We start from the raw sequence: 20,657 nt of genomic DNA, 5'->3' as shown, positions 1-20,657 counted from the left end.
GTTTCTTTTAGTGGCATTTCTTTTTGTCCTGTCTCCAGGGTTGTTTTTGTGTGTGTGCCACCATGTGCCAAGGTTTGTGGAGCCTTGCAGAGAACTAGGTCAGAGACTTGACTTGGTTAAAAATAACTCATCAAAAGAAGGATCTTTGTCAGTTCTCTGTCTTGCTCCTGCTATGCAGTGCTGTCAACAACTGTTGCATATGAAAAGGCTACCTGTCAAGTGAGATTTTTCTGAAGAAGAGTTAAAAATTCTTGATGAATAACTAATCAGTGTTGCTTTGTCCAGTTGATGGTAGGTGAGAGACTGTAGTTAGAAAACTGTGTCAGGCTGTGGTCTGCAATTAGTGAGACAGATTGAGATAAATGAAGTGACAGGAGTTGATTTATTGAACAGTGGTTGCAGAGTAACAAGATTGGAAGGTAACAAATTGTGAGGTAAGAAATGTCTTCAATCTAGAAAAAAGCACAAAGGAGATTTTCATAGGTCTTCGGTATGTAGTGATGGTCAGGGTTTTTTCTGCTACAACAGCAATGGTTAGGAAATGGTTTGGTTTTTTTTTTTCAACTTCCCTTATACATCACCAGATTACATTACACTGTAGAGATGTGGTTAATTTTTGTTGTAGCTGAGGTGAGTGGATTACATGACTTCAGCAGAGTACCTTTGTAGGACAGCATATTCTAATAACCAATTTGAGGCTGTATTCCAATAAACTTTTAATTTGGAAAACATCCTGTCATATCTGTTTAAGGTTGCGAAGAGATTTAGAATTCTCATCAATGAATTGCTGTATAAAGGATATGGAAATAACATTGTTGATATGATAATGTTTTTCATTTTAAACTGTGAATCAAAATCAATCTGTAATCATAGTTACATTTGTATTAAATAACCTAAAACTGAATGCAGGTTATTATTTTTAATTTTTTAGGGTTTTTTTTATCTGAAGTAAACCATTAGCTTTTTTTTTAATGTATTGCTTGCTTTTCATTAAAAGGTTATTGTCAATATGCACAGTAAAACTCAATCATGTACTAAATACTGAAACACAAGTATATTTGTATGGCCTGGTTTAACTCAAGTTTGTATGAAATATTGTAAAATGAACGCGACAACTTGTTTTGCACCTCTGGTCCATGGTTTATATGATATTGTTCCTGGTGATTATTTCATTTAAACATAAGAGAAGACTTTCTTACTGTAAGGGTGATTGAACACTGGAAGAGGTTGCTCAGAGAGGTTGTAGAGTCTCCCTCCTTGGATATACTCAAAATCCAACTGGGCACGGTCCTAAGCAACCTGCTGTAGCTGAGCCTGCTTTGAGCAGGGGGAGTGGGGTGGATGATCTCCAGAAGACCTTTCCAAGCTCAACTCTTCTGTGATTCTACATAGGGTTTCTTTGTGTTTATTAATTTAAAAAAAAAAGTCTTACACCAACAATACAAACATGAAAATTCCTGCCAAGTCACAGTAGGACTACTAGAATACCTCAAATTAAGAATGTGTTAATAAAATCAGGACCAAAACATATATTCTGAATACCAGTTCTTCTTTCTTGCTTTGTATCAATACGTGATTTTTTTTTTTAAATGGCTAGACTTGTGTTAATGTCCTAGTTCAGATGAGGTGATACAAAAGGTCCTCCTTTGAGTTTGTTCACTCCCCACTCCTGTCAGCATACGTGATGTGTGTTGTAACTTCCAGCCTTCAAAAGTTGCTTTAAAGTCTTCCCTCTTACCACCCTCTGGTATGGAACAGGAGGTACTTTAGTAACTCTCTCCAAGTAGATTAAATATTTTTCTTTACTATGTAGGTGGCATGCATGTTGCTTCATTTATTGTTTTACCATTGAAGTCATCCCTGCTTAAATACTGTTGTACTTTTGCATGAATAATGTTTACAGGTAATGGGCTTGATTTGCCTTGTAGAAGAACCTGGGCGCAGGGGGACTGTGATACTCTGAAAGACTCTCCCAGAGAGGTTTTCTGAGTTCTGGAAAGTGTGTTTCACAACATTTGATAGAGATGTGATTGGTTCCACTTCACCTGGAATTTTTAAAGGTTCTCAAGTCTTAAGTTGTTTTGGTTCACAAACCTTTCCAAGTTCAAGGACCTCTTATTTAAAACCTGTAAGAGTTCTAGAAGATACGTCTTTGAAATGGTGCCATTTGTCAACATACTCCTACCTATGCATGTCTGATCTGTGCCAACTCCTGATATTGTTGCTGCTGCTGTTACTTCTTTGCAGTATGATGACTGAGTGTGCAATTTCATAATTTACAGCTACTGCACTGAGGTTTTTTCTTTTGTATCAACAGCTTCCAGCAATTCTGGAGCTTCACAGAGTTGTTGGCCTTAATTGGGTTAATTGCAGTAGTGTGACCTCAGGATCTTCATTTCTAAGGAGATGAAAACAGTCATGGAACATTTTGTCTTGAAGATGGCTCTGCATTGCTTTAAGAGTTTAAGGAAATTCCTTATCCTCTCTCTTCCTAAGAAGATGAAAGGGCTAAACATAAATCTCAGAGAACCAATCCCTTGGTTATTTTTTTTATTCTTGTCCCCGTGTCTCCCCCCCCCATCAGTATAGCTTATTACCTGTTGAATGTTTAAATCCTCCTTCAAGGAGATTATAGGTACGCTGTTTTGAGTATGTTCAAGTATGCTGTCAGTCAGCAGAGGAGTCTCCACTAGTTGTTTGCATTTAGTGATTTTACTCAACCTGCAGTCATGTTTCTGATTGGGTTATGTTCTGTGTTTAAAGTAAAGGACTCCTTTAGCTAGCTGTGGGTGGATTTGGCAGCTACTTGTTCAGCAGCATAAGGGCATTCTTTTTTTGTTGGTGTGGTATGGGGTTTTTTTGTATCCTTAGCTTTTTTCTTTTCTTGATACTTACATCTGGTGTATTTTCTACATTTATATCTATTTACTTTGAATCAATGCTTGTCTTTCCTTTCTAATACTTAGCTTAATTATTAATTCAGTTTCTAACTGAAGTGTTTTTCAATCTGGCAGTACTGACTAGCTCCAAACAAGATAATTTCTAGTCCAGCACTGGCTTCGAAATTGCCCAAAGCCATTACTGCCTAATGATTCCATAGGCTCCAAATGCCTGTGTCATTGCTTCCTTTTGTAAGAAGCTTTTCCAGAGTCTGCTTAGTTATTCATTTGTCAATGCTAGGCCACTGGATCCACAAGCTTTTTCTGTGTTAGGTGTAGTCAAGTACATGGATGTTCATCAGTCTTCCAGGATACAGTGCTTTAAAAAAAGGAATTGCTCTTGCTGTCGCACTGGCTTTGATTGCTAGCTGTCTCTTGAATCCCCGCTGCTTTAGTTCTGCCAGTTATTTAACCTTAGTGTACTTATTTTTGGCATTAGGTTGGGTACAGGCAATTTATTTTGGGTGTTGATGCCTCGAAGTTTTAATTGTTTGAATTGTCACATGTCAATTTAGACTCACTTCTTTCCTTGTGGCACTTTTTGTAGTCCAACCAACCTATTGAAACTATTGTATTCAACTGTACTGAATTATTTTCTTTTAGTTAATGAGCTTTAGAAGATGCCCTGACTTCTGTCCAGACATCATGCTGCAGAAATACTATAATGGGAAAATACAAATAACACAAGTACTGTAGGACAATGTGGGAAGTGTAATGCAGACATAGCCAAGTGATGTAATGCAGCTAGCTTCTGTCCAGCAGGATTTGAGCTGCGTGCACAGCCCTAGACCTACTGATCCTCTTGGGACTTCTTTGGGACTAAGTGTTTGTCAACTTCCCACAACTTCCTGTGACAGGTTTTACAACAGCTTGTTTTCATGATGTCCTAGAATCCTGGTGCATGGTAAGGAAATAGCCAAGCAGCTTTTTGTTGAGCCATATCTAGCTCAGATGTAGTTAACAAACCCATCCGTTTGATTGTATGGAGTTACCAAAGTCTATTTCCTGTTTCAGCAGTGCTGAAGCATACAGGCTAACTCCTCGTGATCATGTGGTTCAGCTGCTGCTATGTGAAATGTAGTTGACTCTTTCAGTTGGAACATGCCTTCAAGCAGGGCTCCTCTGCCCTTCAGAACTCTGTCCTCTGAAAGCTGGGAAATCTTTCAGGACAGCTTTCTCTAAGCCCAGTAACAGTCCATCCCAGTAGTTAGGAAAATGAGCAGATATGTCAAGAGACCAGATTTGCCAAACAGCAAATTTATGACTGAGCTCTGGTGGGAAGGGTGAGGAGAGAAATTAGTGCCCATGGATGTAGATGAGGCTCAGATTCTCAGTGCCTTCTCTGCATTGATCTTCACAGACAAGGTCTCATGGGTCTTTGAGCCTGGAGATGGGATTGAGGGAGGAGAGAAGCGAGTAGTAGTACAAGAAAGTTGATGGATCTGTTGAGAAATACCAAGTTCATGGGATTAGATGGGATGCTTCTGAAGGTGCTGAGAGAGCTAGCTAATGTCATTGCAAGTCGGCTTTCTTTGAATAGTTGTGGAGATCAGGGGTGGGCCTCAATGACTGGAGAAAGACATGTTGGAGCCATCTTCAGGAAGGGCAGGAAGGCTGATTTGGGGAACTGCAGGCTGGTCAGCTGCACTTTGGTCCCTGAGAAATTGTGGAGCAAGTCTGCTTGGAAGCCTTTTCTAGGCATATGAAGGTGAAAACAGTAATTAGGGTTAGCAAGCATGGATTTACCAAGGGTACTTGTCAACCAGGTTGTCTGCTGTGATGGAAAGACTTTAACTGTGGTTGAGGAGAGAAAAGCAGTGATGTCCTGTACTTTGACTGCAACAAGGCTTTCACCATGGTGTCCAAGAGCATCTTTGTCTCATTTGGAACATTACAGTCTAGATGAGACTGCTAGGTAGATAAAAAGACAGTCTGGATCATTGAGCTTGGAGAGTCTGATTTAGGACTTGTCATGCTTAGTATCTTATCAGTGACCTGGCACAAGCAGGACTGCACCCTCAGCAAGTTTGCAGGTCTTCAATGTGGAGGGGTGTGCAGTCAGTATGTTTGAATACAAAGCTGCTGTCTGGAGGAACCAAAATTTCTCAAAATTCGTAACAAAAGACAAACCCAACTTTCTGTTCTATAGAAGACCAGGGGAAGAAAAGGGAATAAAATAACACCAATTCTTTGTTCTATTTCTTAAAAGAAACAACATCTGTGGCATCAACCTGAAGTTCTGTATTCTCCTTCAATGCTGAAATCCACTCATATGTGTGGATACTTCTTTGTGTTCTGAATTAATGCTTTAGAGGTTTCAAGTTAGAGGTTTTAAAAGTTGAACTATAGCAAGCCTATATCAGAAAAGGCTGGAAGGTATTATTTGCAATTGTCTAGCTTTTTCACTTTTTATAAATTCTAACCTCATTATTGAAATTCTTCTGGGAGAAACTTGGTGGCAGATGATTTCTCTAACTTGATCAGGAGCACACTGTTCAATTTTGTCTGAGAATTATTTGAAAATCTTTATTTTGTGTTTCTGGATTACATCTGATGATATAATACTAAAAATGTTGAATGCTATTCCTTTTCTGTCACAGTTACCAGACAGACAGAGAGACAATATAGCTGTTAATGGAATAGCTAGGGGTTTTTTTGGGGTGGGGGGTGTGTTTGGTTTCTTTTTTTTTTAAGGAATATGACCCCAAATACTCTCTCTTACTCTATCTCACATCAACTCTGTAGAACTTCTAAAGCCTAGGTGAAAGAAAAGGTGGATGATTGGGAAAAACTTAAGTTTTAGACTTGGTGCTTTTGCTGGTTGTGAGGAATCACATACTCTGAGTCATGTCACATAATATTTAGAGATTGTATAAAGGAAGTTAAGAGCATTTAATGCAAGGCATGCTACTCTTAAATGTTTGAAACTGCCTCTGTAGAGCAGTTCGTGTTTTAAGTTTGTACAAGTGTTTTGACAATGTGTTTTGTTTCAGATTATGGAGCTCTGTGGTGCAACAAGACTTGGCTATTTTGGAAGAAGTCAATTTTACATTGCTTTGAAACTTGTTGCTGTGGCCCAATCTGGTCTCCCTCTAAGAGTGGAAAGCTTAAATACAGGTAAATCATAGGACTGGGGGGAAATTTAGTCGCCAAGCAGAATTATTGTACTTGGCTCATGGATTCTTGTACAGTAGCCTTGTAAATTAGTGTGATATGTCTTTTTATACATGTTGCTAACTTAAAAAAAAATTGCAGAGAGACTGTGAGGGAGTGTATTCTTATTATGCAATAAATATGAGGTGAAATGCCTTACTATAAGTAAGAATAAGTATTGTGTTCATCATGGGGTAAATGAACGACTACTACTGACTATTGTGTAGGTACAAGTTCATTCTATAGATTACTAATGTGAGAACTTGTGTGCTCTATCCTCTGAATAAAGTACTAATAGGACTAATGTGAATTGGAAGGAAGAGAAGAATGCAACATTTGCAGGCTTTTGTAGTTGCTGAGTTAATGAAGCCTTGATTGCAACAAATGAAAGGTCATCTTTTCTAAAGTCACATTCCTTCGCACTTGGCTTCACAGTTTTTCTCACTTCTTAGCGCAAATACGAAGATTAGTGGTTTAAGATTTTTTTCTAGTGAAAAACCTTAAAGATATTTGAAGTGTCAGCCAAAACACCTGTTACCCTGCTTTTCAAAGGTCAGCTGCAATGTGGGTAGTGAAATAGGAACAGGAGAAAGACTCACTCTAGGAAGATGGTTCAGAACAGCAGAAGCAGCTTTGATAGGAGGCTCTACTGTAGCCTTCTGAGTGACATAAGTGGATCCATGTTGACGTTGCTCTGTGAAATTAAGAGACTTACAAAGATGAAGTAGTGAGTTTTAAGCCACCGTAGCCCTTTGCAGCATAGTACACAACTCAAAACTTAGAGATATCTTTGGAGCACAGCTTTGCATTAAGGTGACTTCCCTGGTAGATTTTATGTCTGTAGGATACATGTTCCAATTAATTTATTAAATTAATTAAAAGAAGTGGTAATTAAAGCTAGTAATTAAAAGAAAGCTTGGGAGTTTTTTTGTGTCTAAAGGATATAGATTAAACAGAGTAGTTAAGGAGACTATGTTAAAAACAATCTGATAGAACTGAAGTATTTGACAGGGCTATAAAAAAAGAAAAGAATCATCATGTATACTTTTACAGTTATGTTTATTGTAGGCTCGTACAAACAGCATATACTGCTTTCATGGGGGTTTTGTAGCTTTTTGGAAAAGTGCATAGTCAGTCAACATTTTGCTAGTATTCAAGTTCTTTTCTGCTCATAAACCACCCTATGTTTATAAACAATTTCCCTAGTTTTTCTGATGAGTGTTCCCAAATCTAAACCTTCAGCAAGTTGTAGCAGAATGCCCTAGAATCAGAAAGTTGGAAAAGGGACCTTCGACTCTTAATATCCAATAGAACTGGGACCTGATGATAACAATTGTAGGATTTCTCATCAAATGCCCATTGAAGAAGGCAAAGGCTAAAATCTGTGTATGTAGGTTTTTCCAGGGTTTTTATATGCTTGGTTTTATTTTAATGCAAGTTACCTTAACTGGAAGGAGCTTTTCTATTTAAAAAAAAAGGGAAGAAATTTGAAGGAAGGAATTGAAATGAAGGTACAGAATTAATTCCAAAATATAAAATATGTTGCTATAAAATTAGCAGCCATTGGAACTTTTATAATGGAATACATTTCCTTGATTCATGACAATACTAGAAATACTTGTAATGGTTTCTGGACTTCTAGGAATAATTTTCTGTAACTGGTTCCAAACCTACTAAATACAACAAGTACAATTGACAGAACATTTATTTTTACCCTGACTGTTTTTAGCTTTGGTTGTCTGTTGCCTTGGTTGCAGTGGTTCCAGTCCTGTCTATGAAGTTCCTGCTCCTAGGATGATTCAAGTGTTGTTGTAGCAGCTACTAAACAGCTAAAATACAGCAGGCTGAAGACTCATAAAATGATTCTGAGCTTGGGTTACCTTCCTTTGAAAACTGGGGTTCAGCAGCCTGGCCAGCTGGGTTCTGCCCACAGTCCATCTCCAAGAGGTCTTGAAGAGGAACTGTTAGAGCCATCCCAAACTAAACCGTATACTCTTTCTCTCTTCAAAGTAAAACATTTAAAATTAGTTAAAGCTTATATTTTAGGACATCTACTTTTTAGCTCTGCATTCTATGCATGTTTTATTCAATGATTGTCTTAATGTTATTCACTCTTTTATCTTGGTATTTTCTCTCCCCTCCTTGTTTCTTTTGCTCTTTGATTTGCTGTGTGTCTCAAGTAGACAGGAAGGTTGCTTTATGTGAGTTGCTGAGTGGAGACTACAGTCAAATTTTGACTACTAAGTCAGTCTAACACAAGTGTCATCCAGTTGATTCTTAGTTAACTAAGTGCTTTTTTGATTACTTTGATTACTCAGATGTGCAGTGTAGTAAAAATACTGGCTTTAGTTGTTATACTATAAGCCTCTAAATCTGTTGTTCCTTTGCTGTCTCAGAAAATGTTCCTTCCAGGAAGCTAAAAATTGAGAAATTAATAAGCAGTGTCTATTTCAAAGTAATGTTTATTTTCTAAGTATGGAATACAGGTTTTGGTAGAAGAAAATGTTAACAAGGATGTGGGCATTAAAATACAGAGAACTTTCTAATTTATTCAATATCAAGATGTAATCCATTCATAACAGCTACTGCATTTATAATTGGGGGATTTCTGAATGGTAACAAATGTCGTAGTGTTAAAATGAGTTTTTTCTGCTCTTATGGGGAAAAGACAGAAAGGAGAGAGGTAAAAATGGCAGATTTCAATTGGCCATGTAGAAACTTAGTACAGCAAAACAAACCTATATTTACCTAGTCTTGTTTTTAAAGAAGACAATAGAGTATTTTGTGTTCCTTCTGAGCCCTCTCTATTAGTTTGTGAAATAGTGCTAGATATCTCACGCCAAAGCCTCATGTTGGAGCAACCAATTGCATAGACTTCCCCTGTGTCAGTTGATGTTCTAGTGGTCTGTATTATCCCCTGTTTTGCAAGCATACAAATTTTCATTTGCGTGCAATGACTTTTTCGCTTTTTGGCTGGCTGTAGTTCACTGTTTAGCTACATGAGTAACTTTCCTAGTGCAACATGGGGTACAATGCTAATGTGAAAATGGGCATCTAGGAATGAGGAAGGTATCAGGAATTGCTTTAACAGTGTTTCCACGTGATGGGTAACCACAAATTTACCAAAGAGGCTGTGTTGCATGCTCCTTCCCTGTGATGAAAGCTGTTTGGCACATTGAGTTGTGCTTAGTGACAGAGGCATAAATCAAGAATTTATATTCTTACTGGAGCGTTGTTCTTTAGTACTGGATGGATACATAAAGTTGTCTATAATTGTTGAATACTATGGATTCAAATTACATTCTTCAAATACAAATCAGTTTAATGTTTATAACAAACATAAACATAAAACTGTTTTAAGTAATTGACTCTATGCAATTTCATCTCATATTTTAATACAGTTGTCAGTACCACTGACTCATTTTCAATACCAAAAGTAATCGATGTAAGCAGTCAACAAGAGAAATTAAATTTGAGCCATGCTTGTAAATTTGTTTTGTGTTGGAAAAATAATTTCCAAGTAAGCTGTACGGCAAATTTGCAATTTATTTTTATTCACAGTGGACCAGTAAGAAAGTTGTGGTTGGGATTCAGAAAAATGGTAGAAATCCTGCAGAGAAAAACTGAGGACATATAGCCTCATTTTTATATCAGATGACTATGAACTGTGGTACATAAAGCTAAGGACCTCCTAGTATTTTGTAGAAACTTTGCTTTATAGGTGTTTGTAACAAAGTGAGGTGATACTGGAAAGTTCCCAGTTGTATCCCAGTAAAACAGCTAATTTAGCTTCTATTGTAGAAAGGTGTACGCATGTGTTTAAGCAATAGTTGCAGTTTTTGCAATGAGATTAGCTTATATTATCTGTTGTAAATATAAACATGACATCAGCTCACTAGAAGATGATGTTGAATATACTGCAGTATTTTAGCACTTGTGCTGCTAATGAACCATTCTGTATGAAGACTCTCTAATTTTATATATGTGCTAGAAATGATAGATAAATTTTTAAAATCACACTTCAACAATTAAATGTTGGCAAAACTAAGAAAAAATTAGCTAAATCCAGATTATCTGATTGTACTGCATTTAATGCAGAGTTGTAGTGCAAAACTATTATGGAGCTATGCGAAGTCCTCTTTGTATACCAAAACCAGAACTTGGCTAGCAGAATCGTCAAGTATAATGCAGAAAGGGTATTTGCTTTTTTCCAACTGGCAGATGTTGGCTTGACTGTAGTGGCAGTCTTGGTGTTTAAGTAATTGAGGCACATGTGAAATTTTAACTACAAATCTAAATTTTAACTACAGCATCATACTTCTGTATAGTAAGTGGCCTGCTTTCTTTTTTAACAGTAAAGGACCTCCCTCTTCCCAGATTCGTGGTGTCAAAGAATGAACAAGAATCAAGACACACAGCCTTGTATTCTTCAGATGCTGATAACCCAGCTTCATATTCAGGTGTGATTCCTCCTCCACCTGGCAGGATACAAGTCAAAAAAGGCTCTGTGAGCCATGATACAGTTCAGCAACGTACATCAACTGATCAACAGGTAAATTAACTTAAAAGGTTAAATGGGACTCTCAACCACTACTTTGCTGCATAGGTGTCATTTTTATAGGGCTTCTAAGCTTTGTTGCTTTCAATATAGTTTCTTTTTTTAAAAAAAAATCATACTGGTATGTATTATACAAGACCACATATGCTTCTGAAATACTTGCATGTAGGAGACACTTTTTTATGAAGTCTTATAATCTGTGTTTAAAACATTGGTGGTAATGGACAAAGAATTGAGACCGAAAAGAAAATCAATGTGTAAGAGATGATAGCAAATATCAAGTTGTAATCATTACGATGTTAACACCTCATTTATTAGATAGTTCACATTGGCTTCTTGGTCCAATGTTCCTGTTCCAGTGGAACAGTGGTAGTGAATGCCATGGAAGACTGGGTTTCTAGTCCTTCAACATGCTCCAATACCTTTAAATCTGAAATATTTTATTTAGAAACATTTTTTAAAGTCTCACAGTTACTTTTCTCTGCCTTATGTTTTATTGTTCAGCTATTTAATTGTTAAGTAGAGACAATGAGAACCAGAAATAAGACAGAAGTTTTCACATAGCTTTTTATTATGTTCTAATAATGAGAAAACTGATTTCCTTTTGTTCACTGGTTCTTTCATCTTCAGCTACAGGATATCTGAATAAATGAAAACTGTAAAGGTTTACAACTCTGTGCCTCCTCGTAATTCCTTGTTTTTTATAGTCTTTACACTTTTCCCATGGGCAAATCTTTTCTGATTGTCTTTTCTACAGGCAAGATCACTGAGTGCAAATACTGCATTTTGCTGGGCGTATGTATGTCTGTGCATAACTGTTGAATGACCTGTTTTCTTCCCCATGGTGTGCTCTTTCCTGGGCTTGTTTTGTAAAGAATCAAGGAACTTGCAAACATTCCGTAATCTCTCTGGGAACCAAGGAATCACTCGTAAACATTTATTAATCTCTCTGGGAATAGCCCCAACTGATCCAATATAAAGAAAAAGCAAATTAGCAGAGGCTGTCCATAATCGGTGTTTGGCTGCCACTTCCTTTCTCTCAAACTGGAGATGAGGACTGTAATGAAAGGAGGGATAGCAGGAGATCTGAACATAGCTTGTCGTTGTCTAGTTTTGGGTAGATGAGTTTGAGAGCGCTCCCAAGTGCTTGATGAAGAAATCAGCAGTCACAGATCTCCTTGATCTGATGATGGGGTTTTAGCTTGGTTGAAATAGTTTTGTATGCTTCCAACGTGGGGTTGAGTTTATTTAGTGAACAGCTGTAATTTGATACAGAAATCTGTACTGGTGTAACTTTAAAATAACAAAAAAAAAATCTGGTGTTTGAAGTCTGCAAGTTATGGATAAAGAAGCCACATATTCACAAAGATGAATAAGCATCCAAATTTCATTTCTTCATCTTGGCTGATAGAAGCAGCTTGGTGTATCTCTTTCACACAAGCCTGTATGGGATCGTCAGAATAAAGAAACTCTGTGTATAAGTCCCTTGAGAGATCTGGCCCAGAAAACAGGCTTGGAGCAAGTGTAACAGACAACACAGCATTGAGTCCAGCAGTTTTAAGCTGTATTCATGGTCTAGAACATCAGGGAAGTATTGTCTGATTTTACACCCTATTGTAAAACTGAATTTTCTGTGGCTGATTCTACATTTCTGACTGTACAATGAATCCGTTCAAGCAGCCTTCTTGTCCCAGTCTAGTATTTATTGATTCGGACACCGTGTTAGAAACAAGCTGAGAATTTGAATCCCCTTAGGCTGAGAAAAGGGCTTGAACACAGGTTTCTCGCTTAACCACATAAATACTCTAATTGGGTTATTTTCCAAAAGATGGATGCAGCTTTTAGCCATGTTTTTGTAGAAATTGCTGATCCAGTTGTCTTCACCTGGAGATACCGCTCAGATTTATAAAATCTAGAAAGAGGTTCAGACTGTGAATCCTCATTATATGCCACCTCTTTCAGTGATAAGGATGAGAAGAGCTGAAGACTGAGAAGTAAATTACAGCATGTCATTTTCCTAGGGAACTCTGTTCTTTCTGGAGGAATTTAAGTGTCAAAGTTAAGCTTGGATATTTCACTCTTAGAGCTTGTCATGTAGCTGTTAGATACTCCATTAGTGAGTTTGTGGGGTTTTTTTGCCTTTTTTTTTCCTTAAACTGTTTACTGGCTTTGATAATATGCCTGGCACTTCATTTCGTAAAATACTCTGGCTGAAATATTTGTATGAAATCATAAGGTATCTTAATCTTCATGTTTAAAAACTGGCTTCATTCATGTGCAGCTTTCCATATTGGTGAGATTTGTCATGCATAGGTTAACATCTTATAATTACAAATAATTTATGTAAAAGAATTTAACTTGGAGTATTGTCTACTGAAATGTCCTAGCTAAAACTATTTCTTTATCAATGCATTATTTTGGCAGTTCCCTTCAAGGAGCTTCGCTCAGAGGCAGGGCGTCAGGAAATGGCAATCGGGTTGTGCTTCCAAAGAGTAGCTATAAATGAGGTCATCTTTTAAAGTAAGCGTGAGCTAAGTTCAGTAACATCCTTTTTATATCTCTAGCCATTTTTGTGGTGGCATTTTTAGTTTATAATGGCTAAGTATTATGTAAATATAGCACTGGCCAGAAGTTTATATCTTTTCAATATTGTTAGTGTTAATAGAAGATGACTGAAGTCAATGCCCAGCTGTCATGGAAGATGCAGAACTGATTCTAGGAGTCAAGCCAAATGATGAAAGATGCCTTTACTCACTAGACAGCATGTTGACTGCACATCCTAGTGGAGATAAAACATTGGGGGAATTTTTTTTTTCTGCTGGCATTTCTTCTTCCTAAATAATAGAGGCTAAGTAGATTTGAAAACTTCTGACGATTTGACATCTATACAAGCACTTTCGTTGACATATATACACTGTGGTTAACATACATACATATCTGTATGCCTTAGTAGTAGCAGCTGTGCTACTAAAAAGGTTAATTTAGGCCAATCTTGAGAATCTAGATTCTGTTGAGTTTTTGTGCTTTTTTTAAAAGAAATCCTCCTAGTAGAATTAGGAGCTGTCATTGTAGATGGAAGCTTTTTTGGCCCTTTTTTTTTTCTTTTAAAAGAATAAAACAAATTTACTGAAAGCAGTTTTTTAGAAGAAGCAGCAATGTTGAGATTAGGAAGTATTTTGTATCTTCTGAAAGTAGCTTACAAGTGACTAAATGTTCTCAGTAACAGTCTGTTAGATATTGCCTGTGGATGTTTTGTGGTTTGTTGTTAAAGCCGAAAAGCAAATATTTTCGTCCAGTGTCTTTAAGTGTGATCCAGGTGTTCATCAGGTACTGCTTTAGGATACTTCCACCTGGCTTGCCACCTTTTCCAGAAAAGGAGGGCAGCTAGCTTCAGTAGATGTTGAGGCTCTAACACCTGAAAAACATGTAAGTGGCAAATGCTCATAGGCTGAACCTTGCTATATATCCAGGTGAAAATAAAAAGTACTCATCTACCTATGTCTGCATTAAGCATAATACTGGCACTCCAGATTATATTGATTTATTGCCACCCCAGTGCAGCCTTAGGAGGGAAGGCTCAAATTTGGCATCTGTAGCAGTCAAAATTTGGTCACTTCAACTTTTTTTAACTACGTGAGAAGTTGTGTGACTTTCTTTTAAGGTTTTGCCAGCAGTCCATTTCTGTTTGCTTCTGTTCTTTAGATTAAACAGGTAATTCCAGGTAAAATATATTTGGTATTAAATAAATTGTTTAAGAGCACAGAGCTGGAAAAGATCTCTTGTGTCATTGAGTCTAACCCTCTATTATCTTGAGAAATTGTATTAGATAATGAGTTTTAAAAAAATAATCAGGGTTCTCTCTTGAAATCACAACCTTGTATCCACACTGGCCATATTGGGGAAAACTATTCCTTGGTAGGAATATAGTGGAATATTCATGGGAATACCCACTTAACTTTACTTAGATCAGGTAATACCTGTTCTTTTAGCAGCTTTGTCCTTAGTATTTGCTGCAGAACACCACCAGTATCTACTAGAAAACCATTGTATTCCCCCTTGGCTTTGTTTTGCTTGACAAAACAATCCATAGTCTGTTTCATGTCATAAGGTAGTTACCAGTAATCCTCATAATCCTTCTCTGCCTTTGATCCAATTTGAATTTGTTCTTATTCAAAATATTCTAATAGATTCGTATTTCTTGTTCCAAATAAGATCTCACCAGTATTAATACTATTTTGTAGGGTACTTCCCTACTTCTGCTTGATATCTCACCTCATATACCTTAGCAGCTGTGAATAAAGCAAATCTGTCATAATTGACATGTTGTAGTGGTCTGATAATTGACCTGTGCATCCAGTCTTCTGTTTTGAGCTGATTGATTCTCATTATGCACTTTGCTATTCATTTCCGCTATGCAACAAACTGTATTTTATATTTAAAACTTGATAGTTTACTGTTACCTATGTCCTGAAAGGAATCCATCTGTCTGATGCCTCCTTACATTTGTTGTCAGAATTCATCAGCACGCTACTTAGTGTGCATAAGCAGTTACCTGAAGTATCAAACTAGGTCATTCCCCAAATCAGTCATTCAGGAGCATTATTAGAAACTTCCCTTCAATCCCATAGTTCCCATTCTAATACAGTCCAGCTTTGCTCCTTCTGTAGCCAGTTCTTTTGCACCTTACGTTCTTGTATTAGTCTTGACATTGCTGGAATTATCTTGTGTGGCACCCTACTGAAGTATGCTGAGATTCAGGTTAAATGTAGTGCAGTTCCTTTGTCTAGAAAATCACTAAAATAGTATCAGCCAACTTAAGTAAAATTTCCCATGCTGTGATTGATTCCTTTTTCCGTTTGTCTCTGTTTTTAATTATTATTTTCTTCAAAACCCAGTCTGAAACCTTTCAGACTGTTGAGGTTGGACTAACAAGTTTGTAATTGGCTGAACCACACCCCCCCTCTCTAAAAATGTGTAGTACTGCATGTGGAGAAGCTCACATTGAACTTTGGACTATTTTATTCTTCAGTATGAATGCTAGTTGATTACAAAAACATGGGTTCTGCAATGCAAATTACCACCTCTAGCATAATCTTGCTTCATGATGGATCTGTTCCCTGACTCTTATGCAGGCTGTGTGGTATCAGGACCTGGATCACAACACTCCTAGAGCTACCCTTCTGGCCATGTCTGGCTTCATTGACTCTGGAATTCTCCTTAGGAGGCTTTCTTCTGGCCTGAGGTGTGAGATCCAGGAAAAGGTTTATAATCTCATTTGACTCATGTGTGCTTGCAATGCTCTTTTGAGATTGAGATCCCTCCAGAGTTGCTTTAGCACAGTATTGTGTTGCCTTACACCGGTTTGTTTGGCTTATCTTCACTAAGGTTCTTCTTTTAGAGCCATATATTATATCACCTTTTTTAATGAACATGCTATTTTTAGTAACTGCTTGTCAGTCCAAAAAAGTCCAAGTTCTGAGTCCTTCATAGTGTCTTGGTTTTGTAATTCCAGTTTGACAAAAATCATGCTTTTTTAAAACTTTTTTGATGTGATTTTTTTTTTAAATTGAGGATTGCTTAATTTTTGCCTGTTGGCTATAGCCTTATTTTTTGATTAGTTGTTGGTAAGAATGTTCTCAGCAGTTTGATTTAACTATTTTAACATTTTTATGTTAATAACTATTTATGTCAACATGCTTTTATTTAGATCTGTTTTCTGGAATAATGTAAAGAGGAAAAATAAGTCTTAAGATAGTAAAAACCAGAACATTGTAATTGCTGTGAACATTGTTTTTACTGAGGTTTGTTTGGAGAGAAATTAAAAGCTAGTGTTTTAAATGTTTAAATATAATTGCACTGAAAGTGCTAAAACAGTTTAAATAAGATTTTAATAGTGGCTGGTCTAATAAATGATACATCAACTACCGTATGCAGATGGTGAGTAAAATTGTCAAAGTTCCCAAAGAGTTTAGGTGGGTAACTTCTGTTAAAATTGGTGAAATTCAAGATCGCTGGGTTATCAGTAACCCAAATTAGGCAAACTGTTGTAGTTGTTACATGTTAGGATTTTGAAGAGCAATTAAGTTAGGTTCTGTACCCTAATACTGTCGGAAAAATCTGATCCTGGATATTTCAGGCTTTCAAAATTAGTTTATTTTATTAATAAATCAGACAGATGAAAGTTAATGACCCAACTTCCTCAGCTGCAACATACATTCTCATAAACTCTAAAAACACTCGCAGTTTATGAGAGCGTATGTTGCAGTTGAGGAACAGAGGTGGTTCTAATGAGTATACTGCCTCTGCTTACTAAAATGTGAAGCTCGGTGCAAAATTGGAGTGGAAACTTTGTACAACAAGCCATGTTTTCTAGGCATGAGTATATGAAAATGACAACTTCTTACCCACTGCAAAGGCAGATACATAGTTGATGTTAACCTGTATATAAGGAGTGAATGAACCTGTATGTAATTACAGTTTCAATAAATCCCTACTCGTTGTGTTTTCCTATGACTGCTTTTGAATCTGAGTCAATGTTTCTACAGTCCTGCCTCCTCCCTAGTCTTTTCTGGCTTGCATCTTACTTCTTTACACTTGCATCGAGCCATCAGTATTTTGGCTAAGCCATTGTACGTATTATATACACACACACAGACACACATATATTTGTGTGTGTGTATATAAATATATACATATTTTTAAAAAATAATTTAGTTTAGCTCTCCTAAGCTTCTAGTAAGGTAGATCAATGAATGCAATGAGTGGTGTATGAGAGTGACTGGGATTGCACAGGGGAAAGATGGTGCCACAGTAATGCCGTCTAAATTTGGTTTAAACTGTTGTGGGAATGCATGTCTTGTAATGACGGTAAAGCTGAAGATGTGGCTTGTCCCTCTTCCAGAAGCTTTTTGACATAAGAGTTGGTGACATGCTTTTGCTGTTTCAATAATTTTGGAATCTGTAATTTGAAGCTCCAAATCAATTGTGGGAAGTCTGTAAATGTTCAGAATTCTGATATAATGTTGACTGAAACATTGGGAACAAAATAAATTATTTGTTATGCTTGTACTTCTGATGATCTGATTACCATTATTACGTGCTTTTCGGAATCACATGAACCACATGTAAACATTTAGAAGAATTGAAGTTGAGGATCATATTTACAATTTATTCCTATGTCTTGAGCGTAAGCCCAAATGTAAGATGGAGGCTTACTGAATAGTGACAGTTGTCAGCTTCATTAGGGCAAGGCTGCTTCCTGAGAACTATGTGTCAAGAGCTTTAATGTTCACATGCAGTTACTAGAAGTAGTGAATCATATGTTTGTCTGCCTCAGGTTTTCTTCTGTGTCTTTCTGGACCATCTGACTTACCAGAGTAAGAGTACTGGAGTAAATTAATAGTGTCTGTGACCAAGCATAGCTTTCCCTAGGTTTATTCATGGTATTTTGTCTAAAAATTCAAACATCCTTCAAATCTTATTTGATAAAAGATGGCTTGTGAAAAAGGCAATAGAAGAGGAAGCTTTTCATTTGATTTCAGTGATGCATCGTCATGGTTCTCCTAGCACCTGTTGCACTACACTAAACAAACTAACCATTCAACCTCGGTTCTAGCTTCCAGCCTGCAAGTGGTACTCTGGATACCCTCACTCCTTCCCCTCTTGCTCCCATGTACCTGTAAGGGTAAGAATGTACTGTCATCTAAGATAAATTTCTTGTCAAGTAAGATGCTAAGAGGAGGAATCTTCAGGCAAATTTCAGAAAGGCATGTAACTGCAACAAAAAGATCTTGAACTGGTGGAGGTATTGTGGAAAAACAGTGACTTTGACTGTGCAATCAGCTGATCCCAGAATTAAAAGTTGAAGTGAATTAGTATTGCTCCCAGCCACTTTGTAATACTCTTTGCCAATACATATGGGCATCATTTAAATGCTTTGAATGGAAAGTTCAATATCTTGTGGCCTAGGAACTTATTTAAAGAAATCTGACTCAGTGGTCAGAACTTCCAGAAAATACCTCAGTTGCAGAATGAACCAGGCTGGCCTTGTATCCCAGGAAATATGAAAATTGAAGGGGGGAAAAAAAAAAGAAAGTTTACATCCATGCATTAGAAAGTAACCAGTCATCATGGCCCTAAAACTTTTTTGCTACAGTGCATGTAGTTTTAGTGTATGTACCTTGCTTGGAGAAACGCTTGTTTATGGCACTTTGACTTGTAGACTTTTGCAGATGTAATATTGATTAAAAAGCATAATGACCTTTGAATATTCAGCAAAGTAAACCAGTTCACTTTTGGGAATCATGTGGAAGCCTACAGTCAGTCTGGCTGTTGGTACTTGATAGTATGTTAACAGTTGTTAACACAGAGTACCAAACTTTTTTTGTCTACTGCTGAAACAGATTTTGAGATTTTTAGCTTTGTTTTTACTTTTCAGGAAACTCGGAGTTCAAGCTTTGCTTTCTCGTACTTGCTTTCACTAATACAGTTTAGTTCAAATTGGGAGATCTGGCAAACAGGAATTTCAAGAGATCTAGATATACGGAGGAAATTACTTTCTACTATATAAATACATTACTTTGTACAATGTAAATAATTTTTCCTTCGTATTTTATTTGAAATGGAATAATCTGGTAGTCTGAATGTCTCATGACACAGATAGAAATTGTACGTGTGATTCTCTCTTTTGCTCCCTGTTCAGGGAGAATATAGTACAATATGGGATTAAAGAGAAGCTTGAGCCTTAACATCAGGGCAAAACTACCTTGTAATTTGTACAGCAGAGAAGTATATCCCAGATGGCATCATTCTTTGAAAAATTATATCTATGGTTTTGCATATTTAAAAAAAAAATGTGGCCTGTCTAGTGATTTTTTTTTTTTCCCCCAATGTTTAATTCTGGTTTGGTTTTTAAATGAAAGTAACTGATTGTGAATCACTTGATGAAAATTAGGTATAATAATAAGTTGTACAGTAAGTAATCTTTTCTTTTGAGACCTGGGTTCAAATGTAACTTTTATCACAAGTGAAAGTGAGTCTTGTAATCTAGTTTCCTTTGTATCTAAGTCATTTAACTTGGCATTGCTGTTGTCGTAAGAATGCCAAGTTAAAAATATATTAGATGAGGTTGTTTGAAGTGAATGTGTCCAGTGCCAGTCATACTGTACCTGACTTCTCTTGTTCCCTCATTTTAATAAGTACTAAAATTTTCACTCTCTAAAATGAGACTTTAACTGCAGTGATGGTTTTTCCTGGAAATAATGGTTTTAGATAGGCTTTTATGTATTTAGTTATTTAGTAAAAAACTTAAAAGGTTCCTTTGTTTTATTAGGAGTCCACATCTCCAGTTGTTTCACCACAGCAATCCCCACCAACCTCTCCACATACATGGAGGAAGCACAACCGCCATCCCAGCGGAGGGAATAATGAACGACCTCTTGCTGGACCTGGGCCTTTTTGGGCTCCATTTAGCGAAGCACAACCAGGTATAAATGTCTTCTGTTATGCTTCAGCTGTAACCCAAAGTTGTGGAATTCTTAAATAAGTATATTAAATGAGTTTAGGGCAGTTTTATCTTTGTATTTTCCAATCCTGGAAACTTTCTTGCAGATTCAAATGTTCATGTTGATGGCAGCACTGTGGAATCTGTGGTCTGCACATGGCGGATCCATTTCTTAGTGTGGTATGGGAAATGCTTAGGGTTTGGAGGGAGGGAAAGAGTGTGAAAGTTTCCCAGTGGAAAGTTTTCTAATACAAAACTGACATTCTATTGAAATGGATGCAATTTCAATTGTGCAGGAACTGTCAGTATACCCAAACATGTGGGGAGCTCAAGGGAAAGCAACAGATAATGTATTGTTTGTTTGAATTATGTTTCTGGTAGATTAGATGAATTGTCAGAACAACTAATTCTCTTACCATTTTTTTGCTTTCTTTAAAGTTTACATAAACATAACTGAAGCTACTGTATCTCCGATCTGTCAAGGTAGAACCACTTGTTTCAGTAC

At 36.9% G+C, this 20,657-nt stretch overlaps 1 protein-coding gene across 11 annotated transcripts in view; it reads left to right on the top strand.

Annotated features, from left to right (window-relative positions):
* REPS1 (RALBP1 associated Eps domain containing 1) overlaps positions 1–20,657 on the top strand; it is a 69,063-nt gene that overhangs the window by 11,510 nt on the left and 36,896 nt on the right. For all 11 annotated transcript variants that reach the window (XM_075498843.1, XM_075498839.1, XM_075498842.1 and 8 more), the window contains exons 2-4: positions 5,933–6,056; positions 10,448–10,644; positions 19,982–20,135. In XM_075498843.1, coding sequence (XP_075354958.1) covers positions 5,933–6,056; positions 10,448–10,644; positions 19,982–20,135 — 475 coding nt within the window. The remainder of the gene's footprint in view (positions 1–5,932; positions 6,057–10,447; positions 10,645–19,981; positions 20,136–20,657) is intronic.

This window comes from Mycteria americana, chromosome 3, assembly GCF_035582795.1.
Source record: "Mycteria americana isolate JAX WOST 10 ecotype Jacksonville Zoo and Gardens chromosome 3, USCA_MyAme_1.0, whole genome shotgun sequence".
Taxonomy (NCBI): domain Eukaryota; kingdom Metazoa; phylum Chordata; class Aves; order Ciconiiformes; family Ciconiidae; genus Mycteria; species Mycteria americana.
This window is presented reverse-complemented; position numbering and strand designations above follow the sequence as displayed.